The following is a 27,927-nucleotide window of genomic DNA, read 5'->3' on the forward strand; positions in this document are numbered from 1 at the left end:
CATTCCTTTAAGCTCATCGCACCATTCAGCCCCTCACCATCTGAGCTGCAGCCACACTGACCTTCTGTCCGACAAACTCTCCAGGCTCCGCCCCATCACAGGCCCTTTGCACATGCTACCCCTGTTGCCTGGAATGCTCCCCTCTCCTCTTTGCCTAATTAACACCTTCTTATCCTGGAGTTCTCAGTGCAAGCCTTACCTCTTCAGAGAAGCCTTCCCTGACTAAGTCAGACTCACCCCCACCGCCACTGCCACCATCATGGTTGCCCACGGGCTCCTAACCGCTCCTTTGCAGCACAAGTTCAGTTGCATGTTTGGTTGATTATTTGATTCATAACTGCTGCTACAGAGACAGAAGGCAGCTGTCCTCAGATCATGGGCTCTGGAGCCAGACTGCCTGGGTTCAAATGCTGGCTCTGTCCTTACTGCCTGTGTGATCTTAGGCAAGTTAATTAACCTCTCTGTGCCTCTATTTTCACATCCACCAAGTGAGGATCTTAATAACGTAACACCTACCTTAGAAGGCTGTTGTGAGAATGAAATAAACTCATGCGTGTTAAGTACCTGGCACTAAAATGACCTCAATGAAAGTATAATTACTGTAACTTTTAAAAAACATAAACAACTGTGCCTGCATTGGCACCCCTACACCCCTCATCCCCAGACTGTAAGCTCTGGGGGGCAGGGAACCATGTCTCTTTTGCTGGCGTTAGAGCTCCAGAGCCTAGCCCAGGATACCGACATGGTTAGTGCTTGTTACATTTTTATTGAATGATTGGGTGAATCCATTCTCGTGCTCGCCAGAGAAGAATATTAACACTACCGTGTTCCATCTCTCCGTCCATATCTGAGTTTTAAGGGGCTCTGCCTTCCAGCATGCAGTGTGGTGGCACTCGGCTGCAACCCCTACTCCTGCCCACATCCCCAGCTGCTGCGTTTGGGGAACTGTGCTGCCACGTGTGGAGAGTCGAAGACGGGGATCCTGTGTCCTTGGCCCTATGCTGAGGGGGGGGGGCCCAATCTCTATGACAACCACAGGAACACGGAGGAGGCTTGCCGTGCACCAGGCCGTGTGCACCCCGCCTTACAAATATCCAACTCATGAGGCGGGAATGATTGCTATCCCCTGTTACAGCCGAGGTGAGGGAAGGCCTGAACAGGGGAGCCATTTGGCCAAAGTCAAAACTCTTGGTAAGTGGCAGAGCCAAAGTTTGGATCCTGGGAGCTTTTCTCCCGAGTCTGCGCTCTTCACCTCCCCGTTAACTAATGAACATGACCTGCTTAAGCTCTGAGAACGTGGAAAGGACTCCTCCACTGAAGGAGTGGAGGCTCCTGTCCCGAGTCTGGACAGCTTTGTTTAAGGCTCCAGAGCAAACAGTGGACATTCCCACTGAGTTCCGGCTTGTGATCCCCCCCGGCCCTTCGCACCTGACGGTCCTAGCAGATACAGGTTGACATCAGGACAGATTCTCTAAAGAGACTTTAAAAACAAACCTAGAGGGGAAAAAATAAAAGTGAGAATTGTTTATCTGCAGATGAAAGAAACTAAACTATTTACGAAGACTCCCACCTCTTATGTCGTCGGAGATGTAAAAAAAGAGTGTTAACTTCCTTTTTGATGGGACATTTTGGGCGCTTAATGTCTGTGGTTGTTCACTCTTTAGGCCCCTGTGCTGCCACGAAACAAAAACATTACGACTTTAACTTAGGATCTTTTTTAAACATGTGGATGAAACCATTGTGAGCACATAGGGTAGAGTGGTGAGGTTTTATTGTTACCATAGTAGGTGATTTTAGGATGTTTATATTGAAATGAAATGAGCCCCCAAACAGCAGAAATTCCTCCCAGCCAACGAAACATCCACCACCAGGGGGATAGCACATTGTGTCCATATGATAGCATGTTCGATGGTGCATGAAGTGAGTTTGGAAGAGTTCGTAATAATGTGGCACAGTTATAACAAAACTGTGTGTCTTTATGAATAAACAGATATACATATATTAATAAAATGCATAGGAAACATCCCAGAAGGGAATCTACCAAAAATGTTAGCAGTGGTTGTCTTTGCACAATGATATTCTACTTAAATTTTTCTTTGTTTCTTTACTTTACAAATTGTCCTATAATGAGCTTGTGTTTACTGATACCAGAACATAAACCTCAATTTAAAGAGAAGGAGAGGGGACTTCCCTGGTGGTGCAGTGGTTAAGAATCTGACTGCCAATGCAAGGGACACAGGTTTGAGCCCTGGTCCGGGAAGATCCCACATGCCGTGGAGCAACTAAGCCCGTGCGCTCTGGAGCCCACGAGCCACAACTCCTGAGCCCGCGTTCCTAGAGCCTGTGCTCCACAACAAAGAGTAGCCACCACAATGAGAAGCCCGCGCACCGCAACAAAGAGTAGCCACACCTCGCTGCAACTAGAGAAAGCCTGCGCACAGCAACAAAGACCCAGCGTAGCCAAAAATAAATAAATTTATTTTTTTAAAAAATAATTTAAAAAATAATAAAGAGAAGGAGAGGAGCTTCCCTGGTGGTCCAGTGGTTAAGACTCCACCCTCCCAATACCGGGGGCCTGGGTTTGATCCCTGGTCAGGGAACTAAATCCTGCATGCATGCTGCAATTAAGAGTCTGCATGCGGCCGCATGCTGCAACTAAAGATCCCACATGATGCAACTAAGACACAGCACAGCCGAAAGAAAGAAAGAAAGAAAGGGAAGGGGGAAAAAACGCCAAAATTACTAGCACAGTCTTAACTCCCATCTCAGATTAAGAGTCTTAGCATCCGAAGAGAAGAACCTTTGGAAATGTCCCTGAAGGGCAGAAACAAGGGATGATGAGGATGGTGACAAGGACGGTGGCAGCATAGGAGTGTGGAATCCCCACAGGAGGGTCCCAGGCCCCCCGCATCCCTCTCCCTTCCCGTCCTAGCCTGCCTTCCATCTCCATGAATCTTCAACTCCCTCTTACTCTCCATTTTATAATTGCCCTTGCAAAAAGAATCTAATTGCCTTTGCAAAGTCCCCTCCACCCCCCGTGCTTATTTTTAACCATCTCGTTCAGGAAACATGTGCTGAGTAACTCCTGGGAGCACGGAAGAGAAGCTACCAGGACCAGCAGCTGCTCCGCTGACGGGGGGCATGTGGGTGTTACTTCCCTTGACTCTGAAAAAGCAGCTGATGATTAGCTGGTTGTGGAGGCTGAGGGAATGTCTCCTTGGTTGCTTTGTATCTTCCTCAGCATGATAAGAATGTTTAAACAAGGATGAACAGTCCTGCGGGATCCTCTCGGGTCCCTATGGAGGAGTGTGCTCATTGCAGCCGACCTAGCTGGGGCTCGCGGGCAGAGTGATGAAAGGGCGGTAAGCCCATTGCTTCTCCGGACGGATGGAGAAGCAGGGGTCTGAGCTTTTAGGGCAAGGGCTCCCCTATAAAGCTCTAAACGCTTGGCTGTGTGTCCCACCGGTCCCTGGCCCCTACCAGGAGGAAGCCTGTAGTCTGATGTGTTGACCTTCCCTGGAGAGCAGCATCTTCAGGACCCAGGCAGCCTGGTGCATCGGTGAGGAAACTGACATTAGCAGGGCGGTGGTGGTGCAGCTTTTAGCTCCAGAGGACCCACACACACATTGTCACGCAGGGCAGTTGGTTTAATTTGTGTTTTCTGAGCCTTCTCTCCTGAGTTAAGTGCATTGGACCAGTAGAGTTGGCTACCCCAGGTTTAACCCTCCCCGGCCCACTTTCCGGCAGTGGGTGACCTTGTCGTGTTCCCTTTCTGAGCCCTGCTTTCCTCACGTGTCACATGAGAGAATTATTAACTGCCTCACAGGATTGTCATTAGGATCAAATGTGATAATACGTGAAAATTGCCCACTTAATAAATGCTGGTTCCCTTCCCTCGCCCTTCCTCCTGCCTCTGGCTCTCTCATTTTCACAGGGTTCAGAAGCTAACTTGGCTGGCGATTATTGGCCACCTATGTTTTCTTACTATTGCTGGTTTTACCCAAACTTAACCTGTTAGAATTGCTACCTATTAAAAGTAAGCTCTTATTTTAGGCACTTTAGCAAGGAGTCTTCAGATGGGGCTTAGGGCATGTTAAGGAAAGCTGATGCTGGTTTTTGGAAGAGTGGAATCCATTCTCCGCGTTGGGGAGAAAGCCTTCGGAAAGTTAACCCAATGCCCTGTGTGTGGCGCAGTCAGCTTCTTTATGGAGTTCATGTGGCGATTATCACAGAGAAAGAGGGAGAAAGGAGTGTTAATGTTTCTGAGAATCCTCTATTTTCTCTCCCAGTTTTATACTTCTCTCCCCCCACCCTCCTGCCTTTCCCTCTCTCCTCTACCCTCTCCTCCTAGTGTTCTGGAATCATACTTTGTTGGAACTTGGAAGTGCCCTTGGTGCGGGGGTGGGGGGGGAGTCATCTCCTCCCATCCCTTCACTTTACAGATGGGGAGATAGAGACCCAAAGAGGTCAAATGCCAGGGGTGCCTGGGGTCCTGAGCTCCTCCAAGCTCCCCTTCTTCCAGCCCCTGAAAGTGGCCCTCTGAGGACACTTCCAAAGCTACAAGGAAACAAGCCCAGTCCTTTCTCTCAATATTAGAAAATGATAGTTGTTCAGTGAGCCCCCAAGGGGCAGAGGAATGGCTTCCCTCTCTCCCTCCATGGACTCCAGGGCCTCTGGGAAAGGCTTTTAGAAGCAGTGCTGCAGCAATGTTGTGTGAGGGGCTAAAAGCGGCCCTGGAGCCCCAATCACATGGCTCTCTGTCCCACCTTGCACCTGTCTCCCCTTTGGGATACGTTCCTGTGTTTGCGTTTGAGCAAAGGTGACTACACCTCATCCTGGCTCTGTGGGAACAATCTCTTTCTCTTCCATACAGATTGGGGGAGAAAGGCGAGCGAAAGACTCTTCACTTTTGCCCTGTGTCCATGGTACATTTTGTGTGCGTGCCCTGCTCTGGGGAGAGGTGGACCAGGGCCTTTAAGACGCCTAAGAACCATTAAGGCACTTAGCGCTTAGTAGGAAAGAGCAAAGTAACTTGAGTGTATTGCTGCCCTGTAGGTAATATGGCCTTACAAAATATCAACATCTTAAAGTCTAAATATGCCCGGAAAACTTTGTAATAAGCTTGTTTGTTACAGTTCAAAGGCCAAACAAGATTAATACTGCTCCAGGCGTAATTGGGCTTTTGCACTGCTCAGTGTTCTTCTGAGAGTGTGTTGACGTTTTTAGTGCCCCTACCCATTCCTTGGTTTCACTCTCCACATGATCACTGCCAGGTACCCAGAGATGTGCTGGCTTCTAATGTTGGCTATAACATAGGTGTGGTTGACCATCCTGGCAAAGATAAGCCCTTGCTTACTATTAACATTTCACAAAATGTTGTCTGTGTTATTTGCTCTGTTGAGTCTTTTGACCTTGCCTGACTTAATACAGGGCTGCTTTCTTTCATGATGGCAGTTTATCTTTTTAAGGCACCTGTGCCTCTCCATCCACCACAATACACTGTTTCCAAGAGCTGAGTGCACAGAGGGAATTGGTGGTTGACAAGCGGAAAACTCACCTCCAGACTCAAAGAGAAGTCACCTCCAGAATCAGGAAAGCAAGCGAAATAGCCAACTCAGGGAAGCAACTTCATCCGGAAATTTGACCCAGAGGATTCCAAGTGAAAACATACCCTCCCTACCCCCCAACTCCCCCCACCGTCCAGGAAGCGGGATAAGGGTAGCCATTTGGAGTTTGCTTTGGAAACGCCTGCCCGTACTCTGACATTCTGTCTCCAGCTGACTGTGCAGTCAGCACTAAGCAGGATGTCTTTATAACCAGCACACAGAGCCTCAGGTTTCCTTTCACCTTAACTGGATGCGGAAGATGAAGGGACCGCTGAGCTTGGCGGTGCCTGGACAGGCCACTGAATGAGGTTGGAAGACCTTTCCTATTGTTATTTTCCAATCAGGACCAGATGAACTAAGGAGTATTCATTTCAGGAAGGCGGAAGGGTAGAAGGAAAGAAACAAAGTCCAAAGGTCCACAAGCAAAAATCAGTTGTGTCAAGCCTTGGAACCTTTTGTCACTGCAGAGATGAACAGAGTCCAGTGATCCAGGCAGACCCGACGTGCATCACATTCTAAGTGTAGCCAAAGGAATCTTGGCTTTTAGGACCTGACATTCCTGAATGCCGGTGCCTTGGACAACTTGGAGATTGGAGTTTAAATGTCTGTCTCGAGGCACCTTATTGCCAAGGTGAAGGGTGGGGTGGACGCGGCCTTGACGATCAGGTTCTGCCATCTGACGCGCAGGTTGTGGGACAGGAGTTAAAGGATGGTGACATCACCCCTACTTGATCTGAAGCTCGAGAAACAAGTCCAGCCCATGGGGGTTCTTGTAACTTATCCTGGGAGAGAGAAGCCATAAGGTGGGATTCCCCCAGAGACACGCCTTTGATTTACTCATTCAGTACATATCTGTTGCACGCTTTTTGCTGTACGGTGACCAGGCTCCCTCTATGTGTTATCCTACAGGGTGATCTGCAAAGGGCCTCGGTCAGATGCTTCCACTGGGCAGGGTGGGAGAGCTGAAATGGTATTTATTTGCTTTGAACAACCAAAGCTGTCTTTCCGGACCACAGGTGTTAAAAATGCGAAGGCCGAGTTCTAAAGCGACAGTTGTCTAAGCTTCTGAAACTTTGGTTTAAAATTGCTTGGGGGGGCTTCCCTGGTGACACAGTGGTTGAGAGTCCACCTGCCGATGCAGGGGACACGGGTTCGTGCTCCGGTCCGGGAAGATCCCACATGCCGCGGAGCGGCTGGGCCCGTGAAGCCATAGCCGCTGAGCCTGCGCGTCCGGAGCCTGTGCTCCGCAACGGGAGAGGCCACAACAGTGAGAGGCCCGCGTACCGCAAAAAAAAAAAAAAAAAAAAAAAATTGCTTGGGGGAACTTGTCAGAAGTGCATACCTTGGCTCTAACCTCAGAGATACTGATTCAGTAAGGTGGGCAAATCTGCGGTTGAAAATAAGAGGCGGAGTAATTCTGACGGAGGCAGACAATAGGGCTTTAGAAACATGGCTGGCAGGTAGGAGGACTCCTGTTGGGGCTGCGTAGATCACAGTTACCTGGGAGGCTTTTTTCCAGTCACACTCACCTTCCCCCTCCATTTCCACCCTTTCTGCCCTGGTGAGCCACTTTTCCTTATGAGTATCATTTCTCCCTTCTGGTATGGGGGCGAAGCAGAAAAGTTGAGAACCAGCCGTTCTTAACAAAAACAAAACCAAAAATCAGCTTAAGGCCGGGTTCAGGTTGAGGGCTCTCAGAGGATGCTTTTGTTTTCCTTTGAAATTTTTGGGAGATGGGATCTAAGGATGGGTAAAGGCCGGTTGGCCACACCCCTTGCAGCCTGCCCGCCTCCGCCTGTTCACCTGTTCTGGCCAGGAGGTGGCAGGTCAGGAGACAGACCTCAGTTCACACACACACACACACACACTCCCAACCTCTGTCAGCTGTGCAGTCTTGAACGTAAACTCACTTACGTTCGGGCGTAATCTTTCTGGGTTGCACCTCACTCCTGAATAACCGGTGGGATGTGGACTGTCGGGGGGATAATAGGGGTGGTGTGTACAGAAGAGGAGGCGCTCCGGGGCAGGATGTGCAGAGCTTGCCGAGCTTGTGAATCACCGTGGGATCCCGTGAAAGTGCAGATTCCGATGCGCTAGGTGTGAGATGGGCCTGAGAGCTTGCATTTCTAACAGACTCCCAGGTGATGTTCATGCCACTGGTCCACGGACCACTCTCTGAGTAGCAAGAATTTAAAGGTGCCCCCCTCCTTAGGCCTGCTGCAAGCTGTTAGCGCAGACAGTCAGCTAAGTTAACGAGCTGGCAGTACTTTTTTCAGTCCTAGAGATAGAAGAAAATACCTACCCCTTACCTCATGCTGATTATGAAGATTGGAGCATAGAATGCTTTCAGCCGTAAACACTGTTCTCCCTGGTCCCTTATATTATTTCTCATCCCTAATAACATAAGAAATACTGAAGAAGAGGGTAGAGGGAGGAATCATCTATTCTGTGGGCCAAGAGACTTCAGAGGTACAAAGTACGCGGCCCTTAGGGTTCAGGAATCATGGTTCCTTGTCTCCCAGAGTTTACCTGTGACAGAAAGGCTTTCAAATATAAAACAAAGAAAGAGGAGAATGTCTTTCCTTCATTTAATAACACCAACTTTAAACCTGAGTCAGAGTCACCTGGAGGGGCTGTTAAAATGCAGATTGCCAGGCCCCACCCAGAGACTCTAATCCAGTAGCATTTTAGGTTCCCAGGGGATACTGATGATCACACTTGGGCTAACTGGCACATCTTTGAGAGCGGCGTGCATGGAAAGTAGTGCCAGCCTGTGCCACCTCCTCACAGTTCTGACCCCTCCCTTCAAAGTGGCATTGCCAGCAGCGGGAATGTTTAAGCTGGGCTGGCGTTTGGGGCGTGAATGGGAGATTCACCTGTCTTCAGGTGTCTGAGGGCCCTGTGAGGGTCAGGAGAGATGAGCTTTCTGGCTGCCTGCAGATCACTCTTCCCAGCACAGCCTGACCCCAGAAGCCCGGGCTCTCCAGTGTAGCTGGTTGGCTAATCACCTCGGGGGCTTTTTAAAACTAGAGCTTCCCAGGGTGCATCCTCAGAGATTCGGGCGAGCAGCCAGGTTCGGGACCCCCTGCGTGGAGAGCAGTGAGGCACCAGATGGGCAGTGGAGAGCTGCTCTCCTTTCTAATGATTCTTGGATTCGGCTCTAATGAGCACTCAGCCCATAAATGATCCCCTGGCAGGAAATTGGACCCTCTGGAAGTACATTTCCTGCTGGATCCCTAAAATTAGAGTCGATAAATTCCACCAGCATTTTCCCAAGTGCTTCATTTCCTACCCGAGGATGGCTACCAGCCAGGACCATCTGGCCATGGGGATTCATCCGAGGCAAAAGCCCCCCATCGGGAATAACACCGTCCGTGGCAGTGTTGAAAGAGGAATGGATAAAAGTCACTGATGACCAAATCCCAGAGAGAACACTTCCCAGGCAAACTCAAAGTCAGGTTAAAATTGAGGCAATTATGTAAATAATTAGCTTCAAGAAGAAATTCCTCCTTTTGTTTATCATACATGGATTTGAGGACTGTGGTCTTCCTTGGAGTTTCCTGGTTCACCAGCAGAGCGTCACTGGGCGCCATGCTCTGTGTCAGGTGGGTTTTATAAAGGTGACTTGGGGACAGTCCCTGCCCTTATGGTGTCCACCGCTGGGGTGAGGTAGACACGTAAACACATAACTGTAAAAGCAGCATGACTCCTAGAACAGTAACCGTCTAGAGAAGCCCTCCCAGCAGGCTCCATCCTTGCCTGGTCTCATTTTCTCCATAGCGCTTGTCACTATGGCAATGACTGGCTGAGTACTTGCTTATGCCTCGTCTTCCCTCTTGCAGCGTGAGCAATGGGAGAGCAGAGAGCAGACCCTTAGACCCTGGCATCTCTCAGCCATTGGATGTGAGCCTCCCAGGAGGGGCACGAGTGCAGCTGTCTGCAGCTGAGGCATTCCCAGAGGGGGCTGCCAGCTGATGGCTGTGTGCCCACAGCACCACCTAAATCTGGGGCGGATGCTTAGGGAGGATGTGGCAGCTGCAGTGGTTCTCAGCCCTTCACAGGCATCAGAATCACCTGGAGTGCTTGTTAAAACACAGGTCGCCGGGCCTCACCCTAGAGTTTCCGATACAGTAGGTCTAGGATGGGGCCAGAGAATTTCTAACAAGTTCCCAGGTAATGCTGTTGTTCCTGGGCCCCAGACAACACTTTGAGAACCACAGGGGTGGTGCGTCCGCATAGCCATCACAGGTTACCCGGTGGACGGATGGTAGGTGATCGAATGACAGAGAGGCAGGGAGACCTCTACAAGCTACACCAGTGACCCAGGTGAGAGAAAATGGGTTCTGAAAACAGGCCACAGCAGTGGTGCTGGAGAACAGAAAGAGGACACTCCAGACACACGTGACGCAGGGTGGGGCCTGGTGAGCACTGGCATGTGGGAGGAGAGAGAAGAGGCAGAGCAGCTGGAAGGATGCAAATGCCAGAAACTGAGATGGGCATGTGGGGGGTGGGGAACGGCATGTTCCTTTGGGACCTGCTGGGTGTGTGCTTCTATGGAAACGTTCAGATGGGAATGTTAAAAAGGAAGTTGAAATACAATTCAAAACTCAAGAGAGGAATCTGAGCTGCAGGTACAGATTTGGGGGCCTTTGGGATAGAGGTATAAGCTGAAGCTGTGGGGCTGAGTGAGATTCGTCCAGGGCAGCTGCGAGATAGCAGAGATGCCTCCAGAAGGGAGCCAAGAGATTGGCTTGTAGGGTGGGCAGAGAAAGAGATGAGTGGGGTGGTCCAAGGTCCTGAAGCAAAGGGACAGGAGGGTGTCACCGGGAAGGGGCAGTACCAACTGTCAGAGAATCTCAAATGAGATGAGTCCAAATCTGACAAATTCTGGGGCCGCCTCAAAAGAACCAGCCCTAAGAGATGGGGTTGTGTTTGAGTCATGAGTTAGAGGAACCGGTCCACATACTCTGAAGCCTGTGGTTTTTCAACCCCTCATTTTACTTTGCCTGTGCAATTTTATTTTGCCTTGATGATAAAGTCGCCTTACGGTACTCTACTGGTGGAACACACATAAACAAAAAGAAGCTCACTCTACAAACACACATGGGGCGTAGTTACCATCCACGGCAGGAGGGCTTTCTTCTCAGAGGAAAACCAAGGTGAACGATGTAGTGGTGCACGGTGAAGGTGGTGGTGGGGGGGTCAGTTGGTGTTTTTTTAATTGAAGTATAATTGACTTACAATATTGTATTAGTCTCAGATATACAACATAGTGATTTGACATGTTTATACCTTATGAAACGACCATTACATTAAGTCTAGTTACCATTTGCCACCATACAAAGTTATTTCACTATTGACTACGTTCTGGGGGTCAGTTTTTGCGCCTCTAATATAAGCGGTGGGAAGACAAGACACCATGTATTCATCTTTTTTCCTCTTCATTTGATACCCATCTAGACCCTTCTGGGACCTTAACCACTGGTTTTACAGGGACTAAAAGGATTCTGACAACTTGTTTTGAACTATTTGTGGTAAAATGCTACAAAGAGAATCGATTGCTGTGAGCTAAGAGTCCCCCAGTGATAATTATGTATTTCACGGGTAGACAGTTTGCTTTTTAATTTGTGGCACTTGTTTTGCCATCCGGGTCTTCGCAAACCCTGGTTTCTGAGAACACAGGGCTGAAGTCTGACAAGTGTCTGAATCGGGCGGATGAGTCAGGATCACACATTTTCTGGCTCCTCGGGCCGCCTGCAGCGGGAACAGCTTTAGGCGGGAACACATACTGACTTGTGCTCTGTCTTTACAGTTCTGTACGGAGCTAAACCAGCCAATCCTGCCCAACATCCGCAAGTGGAAGGGGCCCCGAGGATGCTGGAAGGCCGTTGTTTCGGAGAAGCCCACGACTCAGCTCCAGAAGGTACGCCCTCATCTGCAGAACTGGGCTTTCCTTTCCATTTTCTTTTCCCCTGATCACAGACATTTAAAATCATTTTCCTTTGCCAACATCGTTGATGTAATTTTGTATTTCTGCCCATTTTTTAGCTCTGGGCCATTTGTTTCAAAATGCCCTGGTTCTCCTTTCCTGTTTGGATCAGGAATGCACTGCCGCCCATTCGGAAATGGGAGTTTGGGTGTTGGGAGGAAAGGAGAAATCCTGTCTGGAGCCAAGGCAGCAAATGGGGCATTTCTGTCCTTTGTGCTCCTAATCCCTCCTCCACAGTTCTAGCTTCTGCCAAGTTTGTGGAGAGCCCATTGTTCATTGACTGAAAACTTCAGATTCACTTAATTCATACGTGAAGTGTTTGCTTTCAGTGGTAGGAATTGTGCGTATGGAAATGCTCTGTGGAAGATTTCAGCAGATTGTAATTTTGAATTTTCTTTCGTTAGTGTTGCCCGTAGGGTTTGGGTAAATCTCTGTAATGTATACATTTTCATTCCTACCTATGATATTCAAGAGCAGTTTTTACTCACTGGAAATATTCAATATCAGTGGAGTTTTAGATTTTTTAAAAAAGGCTCCTGATACTTAATTATGAGTGGAGTATATCATTACATAATTTTCCCATAAATGCAGATGTTATAGTTTTTATCTCTAGGATACCTAATGTGCTTACAAACACACATAAATTGTACTCATCTGAGTGACAGTTGAGATTTGGGGCTTTTAACTTATAACTGTTCACTGGATTAAAACTATCCAGTCACTTCTTGACAATAAGCTCTCTTTTTAGCTACTACTTTAAAGTGTGATGTAAATCTTACTTCTCTGGGTTTTGGGGTGTAAGTGGTTCCTGCAGGTAACAGGCAGTGTACATTCACAAGGAGGCTGGAAATACAGCCAAATTGGAAGGTATCTGGTCTTTACCACTCCAGCTCATAGCTGTCCCTTCTCAGTCCATGTAGAAATAGTTCTAATACCACCTTGCTTTTTTTTTTTTTTTTTTTTTTTTGCGGTACGCGGGCCTTTCACTGTTGTGGCCTCTCCCGTTGCGGAGCACAGGCTCCGGACGCGCAGGCTCAGCGACCATGGCTCACGGGCCCAGCCGCTCCGCGGCATGTGGGACCTTCCCGAACCGGGGCACAAACCCATGTCCGCTGCATCGGCAGGCGGACTCTCAACCATCGCGCCACCAGGGAAGCCCGCTTTTTTAAAAATAGCACTTTACACAAATATGTAGGTTCACAGGGCTCTTACAGTCCATTTAACACTCTTTTTTCATCTGTTCAGCAAATCGTTAAAAAGGTTACTGTGTGCCAGGCACTATGTTATATGCCAGATATTCACGGTGAGAAAAATAGACCCAGTGACCCAGCCCTGCCCAGGGGCTTGGCTGAGCCTGATGGAGCCTGTCGGAGGGACAGCCCAGGTAACCCTACTCCAGGTCAGGTGTCAAGGCCATTGGAGAACAGCGTGTGGCTGCCACTCAGATCTCTCAGCCTTAATTCCTTCATCTGTAAAATGGGAGCAGCAGCCCCTCCCTCAACTCACAGGGTGACTGTAGGATTTTACAAGATAATGTGCACAGAATGCTTGATTAACAGACATAAGCCAGCGCCTGGCAGGGCACACATTAGGCGGCAGGCAGGTGTACTGGGAGCTGGTACCCGTCGCAGGCTGCAGCTGGTCCAGTTTAGCCAGTTGTTGCCGAGGGTATAAGGAACCAGCAGTGGAAAGCGTAGCCTGCACAGCCTTGTGAGGCCAGAAAGGCCCAGTCTTGCTGGGAACACAGGTGAACAGGCATGAAAGGCAGCACTGAGCAGGGAGGTGCCCACCCGGAGGGCCCAGAGGGCAGTGGGCAGTGGAGCCACTGAAGGATTTTAAGCAGAAGGGGACCTGAGCAGTACTTTAGGGAGGTTACTCTGGCACCACTGCTTGGGAAACAGTAAATGGGGGGACAGCCCCCTGAAGCCGACTGGGCAAATACATTTCCCTCACTTTACCCCTGAGGAAACAGGTTTAGAAAAACAGAGTGGCTCCCCGAGGTCCCAGGGCTAAGTGATTCGAGGGGAAGAGACCCAGGTCTTCTCACTCTTAAACTAGCACTCGTTCACTGGGGTGGGCAGGTCAGTCATTTAAAAATAGAAACATGCACGGCACACAGGACACTGTTCCTTCCTTCCCCCTCTTCAGCACACGTGTGGCTGGGACCTGAGCTGAACTTGAGGACTCAGCAGAGGCCACTCAGGATGTGACTAGTTCTGACTAGTTCTCCTTTCGCAAGAGCATCGCCGGCCCCTCGGATGGCACTGCTGACCCCACCCGGGCAGCAGAGCCTCCAGCAGCTGGGATCGGGGCAGGGGGATCTTTTCTCTTTCCACAAGCCACCTGGTGACAGCAGCACAAAGCAGACAGGTTCAGAGCGGCCCCTCTGATGGTCAGAGGTGCAGGGGTTTATTTAGCCCCAAGCCCTTGACCCTGACGACACCACCCCCATCCATCCGCCCCACTCACCGACCTTCTCAGTGCCTTGCACCGGGGCTTCACACCCCTGTGTGCAGCCCCGCAAGCCTGAGGAGGGTCTTTGACCAGTTCTAAACCACTGGGACTGGTAGCCCTGACGTCTCTTCATCCAGCAAATATTTATTGAGCTTCTGCTAGGTGCCAGTTGTTATCAGCAGCAACTAATCAGTAAGCAAAACCACCCCTTGGAGTCTTATATTTGACCCTCAGCATTGCCATTTACCAGCTGTGGGGTTTCGGGGGAGTTACTTAACCTCTCTGAGCAGCTGAGTCTTCATCTGACAGATGGGCGTGTGAGTGGCTACCTCATGGGAGGCGATGATTAAAAAGGTAACCCCAGGGGTCTTCCCTGGTGGCGCAGTGGTTGAGAGTCCGCCTGCCGATGCAGGGCACACGGGTTCGAGCCCTGGTCTGGGAAGATCCCACATGCCGCGGAGTGGCTGGGCCCGTGAGCCATGGCCGCTGAGCCTGCGCGTCCAGAGCCTGTGCTCCGCAACGGGAGAGGCCACGGCAGTGAGAGGCCCGCGTACCGCAAAAAAAAAAAAAAAAAAAAAAAAGAAACAAAAAAGATAACTCCATGCCTAGTCTGGGCTGCCCCCAATCCCCCCAAAAGTAGAGCCCCGGCATCCCGGCTGTATGTGCAACTCTCTGAAATCGCCAGTCTGGGAAATTTGGTGGGGGAACAGGGAGGAACATGCCGTGGCTTTTGGTTGTGCTTTTGTCTCAGAAACAGGCCTTGGGCAGGTAACCCCAGGACCCGGTGTAGAGCCTGCTGCTTCCCCCCTCGTCTCCTCCTGGCCTCTCCTGCCGCTTTCCCAGCTCGGGGCTGAGCCCCGCCACCAGACAGACCCCTCTGCACACTAACGCCTCGTCTTCTCCCGCAGGGCGCTGGGTTTGCAGGGTTCCTGTGGGACACCGCGGCTGGGGTGGAACTGAGAGATGCCACCTGGCAGGAGAGCTCGCCTGGCAATGGGCACGGGAAGCCCGCAGGCCCCAGCCCGTACCTCGTGAGGTTCAAGGTACCGCTTACTCGTGTTGCCGTGAAGGGCCACTCCTTCTAAAAAGGAAAAAAGTCCCCCTTTGAACTGGGAGCCAGAGAAGCTCATCTTTTTGCTTTGGTTTTCTTCTCTCTCAGGGCTGGGTCAGCATGCACTCTTGGGGTTCCCTTGGCTGGGAACTCATCCAGAGCAGGAATGAAAGGGATTTGGGGGGACTATAGCTCTGGTAACTTTGACATCTGGGCAGGAAGGAGATCAGGTGGTTGCCTTTCAAACCTGATGAACAGCAGAGTCACCTGGAGAGATTTTCTTAAAATCAGGGTTTCCTGGACCCTGCCCCAGACACACAGAATGTCCGGTTTTCAAAAGCACCTGCAGTGCTTCTTCCGTTCTCCCTGCGCTGATTAAGGATGCTGGGCCTTTGGGAATTGCCGGATTAGAGGGCAGCAGAACTGCTCTGAGGACCCCCCTTCCCTTACCAGGGAGAGGGGGGACCCTCGAGAGGTCATTTGGGTTTGGAAGGAGCTCAGAAGAAGCTTCTGGGCGGTGGGGTGAGGGCAGCCCTGTAACTGACACCTCCAGGTGAGCCCTGTCTCACCAGAGCCGGGAGCAGCAAGCAGACTGAGCTGCCTCTTCGGTTGCCCTGGACGCCTCTGGGAAGTATTAAGGCACAGCAAACAGTCAGAAGCTGGGCAGCAGGAAGGAGGAGAAGGCAGCAGCCTAAACAGATCACCAAGTCAGCAGCTGGCCTTAACCCCGTGAAGTGACAGGGTCAGGCAGGAGTGGTCCCCAGCAAGCCGCCTGCAGGATGTCTGGGTTCTCTATGCTCCAGAGCAGTTCTGGAGCCTGAGAGTTGCCACAGACCTCAGCACGGTCTCTCCCTGGTGGCACGGGGCTGGGGCAGCCCATATGCTGGGGGCTGTGGTGACTCTGGTTGAGGTCTAGCCCAGGCTCCTCCCACCTCGCACCCGTGGTTGCAGAGATGCTGGCGTTCCGTGTGCACGCACACGCCCGGGGGTGTCTGTGCCCCTGTCTTCCTTGGGTCCCTTTTCTATGTAGAGTGACTGTCCTGGCTTTGGCCAAGCAAGGCAACAGGCAGAACCAGCCAGTGTCTCTAGGGGGCAGGCTGTTTTTAACGGCCAATGAGAAATGCTTTGAGATCACGAATTACTGGCCCAGATCCTCTAAATGAAGCGATCCCCTAGACAGGCACGTAGCCTCCTCTACTTTGTGTCTCATCCTAGGCCAGGCAAGTTGTAGGGACAGAGATGTGGCTTCTCTCTCCAGGCAGGTTTTCCCCGCCCACGGCCTTATGGTGGTTCCCCCGGGGTCAGAGCCACAGCTGCAGCGGGAGCTCTCCCAGCTGGGCACTGGCCCTGGCAAACTGGGGTCACATCTGTAAGACGAAACTGGTAGCCTCCACTTCCCGGGGGCTCCCTCTGCACCTCCAATTCCTGGTAGGGTTTGGTGTTTGTTGCCATGACAAACAGGGCGGGGTTGCCAAACTCAGAGCAGCTGAGCAGTGCTGCGGTGCTTGGGAGACCGACCCCGACTTTGCGCTTCCTCACCTGCCCTGGGAACACAGGATGGGCATAGCCTGTGTGCCGCCAGGGTTCGGGCAGCTTTCGTTCTTCACATGTTTGAAATCAGGTGAAAGTAAGCCTCAGGGCGCAGTGGTCTCTGGAGGAAAGAGAACACGTGGGGGAGGGGGACGGGGCGAAGGCGGTAGGGCCCGGCAGTGGGTCCTGGCAGGGGGTGGCGGGCTGGCCTTGTGGGGAAGAGCCCCAGGTCTTTGTTAACGAAGCTGCTAACCAGCTACTAGAGCTGCCTCTTCCTCTCTCATAGCTGCTCAGAAGGAAAAAGCTACAAAAATTTGACATTTCTAGATGTGCCCAATTTTCCAGGCCCTAGGGAGGAGTAGGGGGTGAAATGTAAGGGGTACACCGATAGGACAAGACAGGTCTCGGTCCTGCAGGGGCCTCAGAAGACTCTTCTGGTGGCCGCCTTGCCTTCTCTCCAGCGGGTGCTGGCCTTGTATGCGTTTCCCATTGTCGGTGTTGTGCAGGAAGCTATTCATGGGGCGGAGGTAATGGGTACAAGCAGGAAGAACATCTCCGCCTGTCCCTGATGCTTTGTTTCCTGTTGCCCAGGTGGGAAGTCATGACTTGACCCTGGTGAACCTTCACCTGGCAGCCCTGACCGTCCCAGGGGGTGAGAACCCAAGCAAGAGTCACAGTGGCAGCCACTGCTGGGCTAGCTTCGTGCAGACCTTGCAGGAAACCCTGAAAGGTAGGAAACTGTCTTTCTCTGCGGCTGGGTCAGCAGCCCCCACTTCTGCAGGGCAGGCGGGGGTCACCTCTTCGGAGCATCTCTCCCCTCCCTTAGGCTGGCCGTCCTGTAGGTGGCGATGCATGCTGAGTAATGCATGGGAAACCACCACACCGCCTGAATCCTGGGGAGCCCGGCTGCCCCGGGCATGCTGACAGCTTTGTCTGGGTCTAGCGTGCGGGTTCCACGGTGTTGGTTTTGTGGCTCTCCAGCCTCTCTTTGATGGAAAGGATTAGGGGGGAAAAAACTAAGTGATGGTACCCTCCCCTGTGACACCCATCGTGGGCTCCGCTGCCCCGGGTGTGCCCCCGTGGTGGTCCTTCCTGCAGATCTGCACCTGCTCTTCTTGTGAAAGACAGTTGGTGACAAGGGGAGTGGGAAAGTCCTGACGAGCCGTAAGTTGAATTTTTCTCCCTGGTGGGGTGCCGACCTTGTTAAAGGAGCCCTGAAGCCGACAGAAAAGCTGGATTTTAATCTTAGCTCTTTCAGCTGTAGGACAGCTGTAGGACATCTGACAAGTCACCACCCTTCAAGCCCCATCTGGTGGGGGCTGACAGTGCTAACCTCACAGGGCGCCCAGGGGCGTGGTAACCGTCTGAGGGAGGACCCAGCACATAGCAGGGGCTCAGCGGACATGAGTTGACTCACAGAAATGCCAGAGGGATTAAGAAAACATTGAAAAGAACAGAACTTCAGAAGAAAGGTGGGGCACTCTGCTTTCCAGGCTCCTGCCCCAGTAACACAGAAGGTTTTCTGTGCGTGGTTTCCCAGAAGGAAAAGTTGACACGGCTGTAAAGACTGGGGTGTGCTCTGTTGGGCTTGGCTTTTCAGAGCACTGAGTTTCTCCAGGTGAGGGTTCACAGCTGGAGGCCTGCAGTTCTCTCCCATATTCTAGAGTCTTGACCAATATTCCCTCAGTCGCTAAGCCTTGTTTTCCCTTGTTGAACTGGCACCCCCCAAAAGGTGATTTTTGAAGATTTGGCTACAAAAATAACTCAGTCAAACTACACATTTACACTTTGAAAAGATTTTTATCATGGTAAAATATACGTAACATGAAATTTACCATCTTCACCGTTTTTAAGTGGATGAGTCAGTGGTATTAAGTACCTTGACATTGTTTTATAACCATCACCACCATCCATCTGTAGAACTTTTTTTATCTTCCCGAACTGAAACTCTGTACCCATTAAACACGAACTCCCCATTCTCCCTTTCCTCCCAGACCCTGACAGCCACCTTTCTACCTTCTGTTTTCTATGAGCCTGACCGCTCTAGGTATCTCATGTCAGTGGAATCTTACAATATTTGTCCTTTTACGGCTGGTTTATTTCACTGACATTATGTCTTCATGGCTTGTAGTATATGTCAGAATTCTTTTTAGGGCCAAAGACTATTCCATTTGTCGGTCAGTGGACACTTGGGCTCTTTCCATCTTTTGGCTGTTGTAAATAATGCTGTTATGAACACTGATAACACTGATGGGCAGCTTACATCTCGAACCAGGATGTGCTGTGACCAGCGTTCTCCTTAAATTATGAGTCTTTGGGCTAAAAAAAAGTCGGAAAGATGTTTCAGTTGAGATACTTCATCCAAGGAGCAGCTATGTGAGAAATTGTTCACCTACAGCTACTTTCTAACCTACTAAAAAGGATGACTTGATAGCTTTTAAATCTGTGGACGTTTCTATTCTTGATCTCAAGCTTTTCCTCTACAGCTACTTTCTAACCTATTAAAAAGGATGACTTGATAGCTTTTAAATCTGTGGACATTTCTATTGTTCTTGATCTCAAGCTTTTCCTTTTCTTTACATGGAAGCAGAAAGGAAAGATGCCAGTTCCTAACTTCTCTGATAACCTTAGGCCCTCACTGTTTTTTCTGATATCCGGGCAGGGATCAGGTTTTGTCAGAAAACCCAGGCAGGGTATTGTTGCAAGTTGCCAGGGGACTGTTGACCCACAGCCTGGCTAGGCCTTGACATGCCCATGTAAGGACAGTGACTTATGTCCCCGTGTCCCCCTGCTTGTAGCTAACATCCAGTTTGCTGTGAACACGGCAGAGCCGAGGATTCAGGAAGTGCTGCAGCCTGCCCAAGGGGCAACAAGGGTAAATCGATGAGCAGAGGTGGCTCAGCTAAAACAGAGACTAAGCCTTTATTCCACAGGCTTCTTTCTATCAGAGTAAGCAGAGCCGATTTGATTAGCAAACTCTGGGCCTTTCTGCCTTTGTCTGGAACGTGCACTCCGGTTGGAGTCAGCAGGGACGGGGGGTGGAGTGCCCATCCTCGGATGGAAGTTTCTTCTTTCAGACCCCACGGGGCCTGTTCTGTGAACTCAGCAAGAGTGAAACAGGGCAAAGTCATGCTTGACATCTGGGTAAGACCTTCTTCCGCTGGGGACCGGCTCCTGCTATTGTCGCTGGCATCTTGTAAATCTAGGGTCTCTGAGGAAGTCAGCCCCAGGCATTCTCCCTTCACTCCTGGAAACTAAGAGAATGACTCAAGAGCCCACCCTGGCGCACAGCTCCCTGGGAGAGATCAGGTACCTGCACACCTGTGGATTCTTAGAGGCAAGGGCTGTCTCGATGTCATTGCCAAACCACTTTAACCAAAAGAAGGTGAGTTGTAAGAAACTGGACCTGCCGGTTCAAAAAGAGCCATTATTTTCATTCCTGAAGTTACACAGAGCTGGGTTTATTGACCCAGGACACCAGCATCTATCCTGGTTTCAGAATTGTCTTTTTTTGGCCCGAATTTTTCAGGTCTGCATCCCAATGAAAACCTCTCTCATTATATGGGGAACCTTCTGCCTCAGCCTTTCCTAACTTCAGTTTTCCTTGATAGTCAATAAAGGTAGCATCTTTCTCTTCGTTCCTTTTCAAAAACACTGCACCTTAATTCTGCGGTTTTCCTCGTGCTTCGTTCACCATTTCTCTCCTGCGTGTTGACCGCTCGTCCGCCAGGCAGCAGGCTCTGTTCCAGATGTGTGGGGCTTTTCCATCCTAGCTCTTTGTAAAGAGCCCTGGATTTGAGGGCTAGCTCGGTGACTTTGGGCAAGCCCTTCCACCTCTCAGAGCCTCGGCTTCTTACCTGCAAGAGGGCCCGGCACACGGTGAGGGCTCAGTGCAGGGTCCTTAACACTAGCCACATATGAGTCGTTACTTGTATTATTCTCAAGTTGGCTTTCCTGTTGGAAGTTGGCACCGATTTCTCAAGACAGCTTGGTTGGGCTCGCCCTGCTTTGGGTGCCAAGGTTGTTACGATCTAGCTTGAGGGGTACAGTTACCTCTCTGTTGGTCACACAACGGTAGCAGGAAGGCCTTGCTCCCGTCCTCTGCTGTCCGTCACGTCCCCTGGAGGAGGGCGTCATGTGCGGTGCGCGAGTGCCCTCTGCTGGTGGCTTCTGTTGTTTCACTTTAGATTTCTTTAGCCATTATTATTGCAACATAATTCGTGTCCAGGAAGATTTTGCTGAGCGTCTCGGATGCATTTGGCCCTAGTTTATTAATTGCTTTGCTTAAAGCTTTCCTTACAAGGTGCAACAGAAACGCCACTCCCTGTGACAGCGTGGCTCCCCGGAAGGGAATCTCGAGACAGGAAGTGACAGTGAGGCAGTGGATGGGAATCCCAGGGAGCCTAGCTGGGGCCCACTGTCCTTTCTGAGTGTCTCCTCACTTTGGAAAATACTTCATAAATATCCCACTTATTCTAGTAAATCAAACTATGAGAGAAATGTTGAAAATACTGAAAGATAAAAGCTTTCCACTTTGGCCCTGTATTAGTGTGCTAGGGCTGCCCTAACAAAATACCACAGGCTGGGTGGCATAAACAACAGACATTTATTTTCTCACAGTTCTGGAGGCTGGAAAGTCCATGATCAAGGTGCTGGCAGGGTTGGTTTCTCCTGAGGCTTCTCCTTGGCTTGTAGATGGCTGTCCTCTCCCTGTGTCTTCACCTGGTCTTCCCTCTGTGCTCAATAAATGTTTGTTGAGCTTTTGTTAAATATCTGGGGAAGACCCTCAGGGCTTTCTGTGCTATAAGATTTGGAACCCATGATCCGGAACAGAGGTGATCTCTCTTATCACATTGCCCCCCATTTCCAAATGTGTCACTAACCTACTCCTAAAGTTTGGGGGGCGGGGGTTGTTGGACAAGGAATTTGGAAAAATTGGGAGAATAAGAACCACGCCACAGTCCTAACCCTGGAGAGTCAATTCAGAGAGTCATGATCCTACTTAAATGAGTTGTGGTCCGTGTTGTGTTGACTTCCCACCACCTCTTACATCCCTGAATTTCTTTCTTCCACTTCCAGGCGAAAAAGAGGTGATAGTTTTAGGAGATTTCGGCCAGGGGCCAGACAGCAGCGACTATGATATCTTGAGGAAAGAAAAATTCCACCACCTGGTCCCCGCACACACCTTTACCAACATCAGCACCAAGAATCCTCAAGGCTCGAAGACTCTGGACAACATCTGGATCAGTAAAAGCTTAAAGAAGGTTTTCACAGGTAAAGCCCAAGTGCTGTTCGGAAACAGAGTGAGGATCGCCTGTCTGAGCTGACAGTTCTGGATTATCTGGTTTCAGCAAGAGCCAGGAGTGACCTTCCCTCCTCTGTGGGCCTTTATCAGGTTATTGCTTAGGTGGCTGTATAATTATCATTCAAACAGAGCCACTTTTAAGAGTGAAGGGGGTGTGAAAAATAATAAAAGGCATTCACTGGTCGGCAGCAGGGCCAAAGCAAGTGTGTCTTGGGCAAACCTTGTTCTGGACTGGCGGCATCCCCCAATTCCAAGATGAGCTGATACCATACCTTAGGCTAATTTTAAGGACACTTAGCCCCTTCAGCAAACACTCCTCAAGCCCTGTCACGTTCAGGCGCTGTGTTGTGGCCTGAGGAGCAGCAGTTGGAGGTGAGCTGACATGTCACCTGGCATCACGATAGGATGGAAAAGTTCTTTAGACAGGACTCCACCAGGACCAGGGTGTGGTGGGTAATCTCAGCACTGAAAAGCACTCCCCCCCCAAACCAGTCACTCGCTGAACAGACTTGGGGTCATGAAACAGTCATAAACAGAAATATGGAAGCAGCAGGTCTTTTGGTGAAGGACAAGAACGGTTGTTCTCGGTTCTACCTGGAAGCTTTGCTAAGCACCAGTGGATGCAGACTATACTTCAGTGAGACGTTAAAAAAGTTCTTAGGTACCAACGCTGAGGTCCCACTGTGAGACCCCAACGTGCCGCCAAGACTTAGATCCTCAGGACTAGAATTTCCTGTTGGACTGTGTCATGGGAGAATCCAAAGGACGAAGAAAGCGGGTCTCAGAGGGAGTGACCGCCATCAAACTAGGCAAGGTGCAATTTGCAGAAACGCACTGCCGGCCAGACCAAGGCCATTGGCAGGCTGCCATGGGGCCCGGTGGGAGGGCAGTGCTGTCACCAAGGGAACTGGAGCGCCCGAGAGCGCAGGGGCCGGGAGGAAGGTAGAGATCGTCTCATCTATCCCCTGCTCTTAAGTTGTAGAAACCGAGGTGCAGGGAGGAGTTGCCACCATCATGGAACTGTCACCTGGGCAGGCACAGCTCACACCAGAGCCCAGGTCTGGATGCACTTAATTATCCGCGACGGTTCTCATGAGGGCCGTGCCAGTGCTTGTAATTGCTCTGTCCTTGCTTTTGTGACTATTTCATTGTTTCTTTTTTTTTTTTTTTTTTTTTTTTGCGGTACGCGGGCCTCTCACTGCCGTGGCCTCTCCCGTTGCGGAGCACAGGCTCCGGATGCGCAGGCTCAGCGGCCACGGCTCACAGGCCCAGCCGCTCTGCGGCATGTGGGATCTTCCCGGACCGGGGCACGAACCCATGTCCCCCGCATCAGCAGGCAGACTCTCAACCACTGCACCACCAGGGAAGCCCTCATTGTTTCTTAAACGTGCCTCCTGCTTCATATATTTCTAAATCTTGACTTTAAAGATACCTTTACTTTCTCATAAACTTCTGTAACTTTCTCTTCTTTGCTCTTTTTGTAGAACTTCCTCCCCACGCCCCCGCCCCCCTGCCCCAGTGTCTTTGCTTTGTGAAATAGGACCTTCACTTCGCTTTAGACATCTTTGCAGGGCATGTGTCCCTGTATCAAACACTTAGCCTTGCTGGTCAGATTAGAAATGGTGCATAGTGAGGCGGGGGCCACCACACGTAGGTCGACGGGTGTGTGACTGGGCAGGAGGCCTGGACCCGGGGTAGTTTCAGGGCCTACACGGTAAACCCTCACTTGTCTGGCACATCCAATGGGCTGAAACAGCTCGTTTGCACAGACAAGCCGGCTGACTTGAGGGGTCTTGTCAGGTTTGCAGACATACAGCACTGGCCTCCAACCGCCAGCCTGTGACCTCCACCCTGTCCCCCATCCTGATTTCTGGGTCTGTCTTCCCTCTGCCTCCAGGCCACTGGGCTGTACTGAGAGAAGGCCTCACGAACCCTTGGATTCCAGATAACTGGTCCTGGGGCGGAGTGGCTTCTGAACACTGCCCCGTGCTCGGCGAGTTTTACACGGAGAAGGACTGGAACAGGAAGGAAGGCCCTCGGAATGGCAACGGGGTCACCCTGGAGCGAAGTGAAGCCAACATTAAGCACGAGCGATGATGACAGCAAATCAGTTTTCCACCCCCTGACCCCGGGGGCGACGAGTTTGCCCTTCCCGGTGAAGATGCAGATCCCGAACTGCCTGCCCTTTCGTCCTCGTTCTGACAGTGCCAGGGCCCGGGCCTTGATCCGCCTGCCTTCCTTGCAGATGCTTTTGGACTCTCATGGGAGAGGGAGCACGTCGGGCCCTCAAGGTGCTGGATGGTCAAATCAGAAGCCCGTGGAGAACTGGAAAGCCCCTGACCTGCGGATGCTGCCAACCTCAGCCGCTGCCCTGGGCTGGCCCCCGCTGCCTGGACCTCAGCTCGAAGGGAACAGCAGTGGCGGCTGCAGGCAGAGACGGAGACCTGTCCGGGCGACGCCGGGAGCTCCCGTTTCTGACCACCAGTCTGCGATGTGCTGGCTGCAAATTCCATGAAGCTTTTAACTTGAGCACTCTCCTCAAATGTTTTGAGTGATGATTTTTAGTTTTGTTTTGAAAAAATAAACAGAGATGAACCTGCCTGGCCTCAGTGAGGGCCTGGGGGTGGGTCCCCTGCTGTGTGTGTTTTGTGCCCCCTTCTGACGCCTCTGGGGGGGCTGTGGCCTGCAGGGCCCTGAACATGATGAACCCCGGGAGCTCCTTTTACATCCCCGCCTTGAGATCACGCAGACGCACCCGTCACACCCTCATTGACCCCCCGAGACCTCTGTAAAATCTTTAGATCGTCTCCTCCCTCCCATCCCGTGCTTCATCCTCTGAGCCCTTTGCTGGACCATCTGTTACTTTGAAGGACCATTTGTGCCTCCAGACACTGTGGGTTCCCTTGTGCTGGACAAGCATTCCATCAGAACGATCTCCTTTCCTCCTTCCCCACCCACTCCAGTTCCCCAGCCTAGTCATTCTCTACCCAGAGCCTTCCTCTGCTGATCCCGAGGAATAGCTGTTGATTCTGGATCCGCAGGAAGCTAAGCCCCGGAGTGTCAAGGGAAGGAGGGTCCTTCTTTGTGAGGGGTGTTGGGGGGGCGCTGGAAGCGTGGGTTAACTGCCACCAGGCACCCTTTTCCTTTCCCAGGTTGGGTTCTCGCTTAGGTCCCCGTGAGACCAGGATTGTAATGCCGATTTCACAGCCGAAGAAACTGAGGCTTAGCTTCACCTCCTGAAGGTCACACAAGCAGTAAGTAAATAGACAGGATTCACACTCAGTCCAAAGCCCATGCACACGTCAACCCCGTGGTGCCGACACTGACGTGTGAGAGTGTTAACCCAGTGAACGTGTGGACCACCGTCACCACCAGTGGGAACCCAGTGGCTTGTTGGGCCCAGGGCCGGATGGGCAGTCAAAGGGGCCCGTTGTCCATCAAAGGCCACCTTGGGGGCTACCTGGCTCCAAGGAGCATCACTGGTCGTGAGCACGGGAAGGAAGCCCCTTCTGGGGGCTCTGCAGGTACCTGAGCATCAAGCCACGCCCACTCCCAGGAGGTGTCTCTTCAGTGGGAGGGTGAGCAGCGCCCGGAGGCCCGGAACCTGTGCCGGCTGAGCCTTGGCCGAGAGCAGCTGGGTTAGAGTGAAAAGTCGTGGCGGGTAGGAAAGGGTGCTCCCCAGCTGAGCTGACCTTTTATGGTGCTTCATCTAAAGTTAAAAGCTCCACCTGCATTCACCAGCCAGATGCCCCAAGTCCTTTTAGCCAGATTTTTGCAGCAAAACTGCGGTAAGCAAAGGGTTTCTTAAGTAAGGAGAGAGGGAAAGAAATCCAATTAAACAACCCTTGTGAAGGTCATTTGGTTTGAGCCAGAGGCTAGGGAGCTAAACTGCATCGGCCACACCTGCTATAATGGAGTTTGCACAGGACTTCTGCTTAGCCTTGACACAAACTCACACCACAGACACAGTGGGGGCACTTGTCACCCGAGGGCCCCAGGAGTTGGGTCATTGCTCGGTGGCCACAGGCCCGGGGTTTGGAACCAGCAGACCTGGCTGCTGAGACCCAGCTCTGCCAGGTCCAAGGTGCGGCCCCTGCAGGTTGTGCTTGTCTGGCTGAGTCCCAGGTTTCTAACCTACTAAACGAGGAAGAATCCGTCAGGGTTGCAGAGAATAAATAACATCTATAAAGTTCTTAGCATACTGTCTGACCACAGGGCACAACTCCAGGGGGAACCGTTCCCCAGGACACATGGTGAGAGCTCAGTAAGAAGCGGCGTTTTTTAAAAAATTATTATTATTTTTTTTGCGGTACGTGGGCCTCCCACTGTTGTGGCCTCTCCCGCTGCGGAGCACAGGCTCCGGACGCGCAGGCTCAGCAGCCATGGCTCACGGGCCCAGCCGCTCCGCGGCATATAGGATCTTCCCGGACCAGGGCACGAACCCGTGTCCCCTGCATCGGCAGGCGGACTCTCAACCACTGCGCCACCAGGGAAGCCCTTTTTAATGCTTTTAAATTATTTATTGTTTACATTTTATCCCCAGAGTTCCCCTCAACTGGAACATGAGCTTTGTGGTTTCCCAACAGTGTGTCATCCTGGACTGTCCACTGGTCCAGCTGAGCTCTCAAAAAGAAAGATCCCCACCCAGTGGAGGCTGTCACGTGGACACTGGTCATCCGGCCTGCATTCCACTGAAAAAGACCCAAAGGCCCCATAAGGGTCCAAGACTGCACCTCACGGTTCCCCCTGGTGGAGAAACTTGGTAGGACACTCAGTAAGTCATCTCTCGGGGAAGGAACCTGTGATTTGTTCTATCTGAGTTGACAGGAGACGGCATACTGACTCTGTCTTCCAGAAGGAGTAAAAGCCGGGCTCAGACGTGGCATCTTAAGTAGCATCATCGCTGGGCACACTTAGCCTTTGAAAGTCTCGATTGCCAGCCAGGCTGCGGAATGATGGAGCCTTTCCCTGGTAGAGCGTTAGGCTGTAGAAGCAGCTGTCTGGTCCTCTGCTAGCACCTGGCCGCCTAGTCTCCTCCCTGCCTGGGCCTGTGAGCCTTTAGCCCAGAGGCAGGATTTTCATAAAACTTACAGAATTAAAAGCTAAAGTTTTCCAGAAGCGTTAAGATTAATTAATAATCAGATGGTCTATCTCTTCCCTCTTCCCCTGCACAGTAAATATGAGAGGATTGAGTAGAGCTTAAAATCCAAAGAATACTTAAATTTACAAATTGTGGATAGTTGTTGAAGCTGGGTGATGGGAACATAGGAGTTCATGTCACTCTTCTTTCTACTTTTGTCTGTTTGAAACGTTGCATGATCACAATGAAATAAATGCATAAATAATAAAAGGCCCAAGCCCCCTCCCCCCAAAAAAGACATTGTTCGAAGATTTACACTTTTTAGCAGAATAAGTACATTTCCCTGTAGACCAGGTGTACTGAAGTCCTCACAGCAGAAGTGGAAACACGTGAAGGAGATTAAGTCCTATAATTCTTTCTTTTTATGCCACTCCCTGAAGCAGCATTTTGCTAGGAAGGAGTCACTGAAAGTGATAGAGTGTTTCATTCTAGAATGGGGAAATTAAAATATATGTATTTGGAGGGTAAATTAGAAGTACCAGAGAGAAGAAAGGGATATTTAAAAGCCCTGGGGACTTCCCTGGTGGCACAGTGGTTAAGAATCCACCTGCCAATGCAAGGGACACGGGTTCGAGCCCTGGTCTGGGAAGATCCCACATGCCATGGAGCAACTGAGCCCGTGCACCACAACTACTGAGCCTGCGCTCTAGAGCCCGCGTGCCTAGAGCCCGTGCTCTGCAACAAGAGAAAAGCCACCACAATGAGAAGCCCGTGCACCACAACCAAGAGTAGCCCCCACTTGCTGCAACTAGAGAAAGCCCGTGTGCAGCAACGAAGACCCAATGCAGCCAAAAATGAATAAAATAAATTTATATATATATAAAAAAAGCCTTGGGCTGCTTTTCATTCATC

At 51.0% G+C, this 27,927-nt stretch overlaps 1 protein-coding gene across 1 annotated transcript in view; it reads left to right on the forward strand.

The window, feature by feature from the left end:
- EEPD1 (endonuclease/exonuclease/phosphatase family domain containing 1) overlaps positions 1–24,533 on the forward strand; it is a 117,220-nt gene extending 92,687 nt beyond the window's left edge. The window contains exons 4-8 of the mRNA XM_065884129.1: positions 11,419–11,529; positions 14,958–15,092; positions 17,222–17,360; positions 21,710–21,904; positions 23,833–24,533. Of these exons, the coding sequence (XP_065740201.1) occupies positions 11,419–11,529; positions 14,958–15,092; positions 17,222–17,360; positions 21,710–21,904; positions 23,833–24,032 (780 nt within the window). The 3' untranslated portion in view covers positions 24,033–24,533. The remainder of the gene's footprint in view (positions 1–11,418; positions 11,530–14,957; positions 15,093–17,221; positions 17,361–21,709; positions 21,905–23,832) is intronic.
- Positions 24,534–27,927: the final 3,394 nt, after the last annotated feature.

This window comes from Phocoena phocoena, chromosome 9, assembly GCF_963924675.1.
Source record: "Phocoena phocoena chromosome 9, mPhoPho1.1, whole genome shotgun sequence".
In the NCBI taxonomy this organism is placed as follows: Eukaryota; Metazoa; Chordata; class Mammalia; order Artiodactyla; family Phocoenidae; genus Phocoena; species Phocoena phocoena.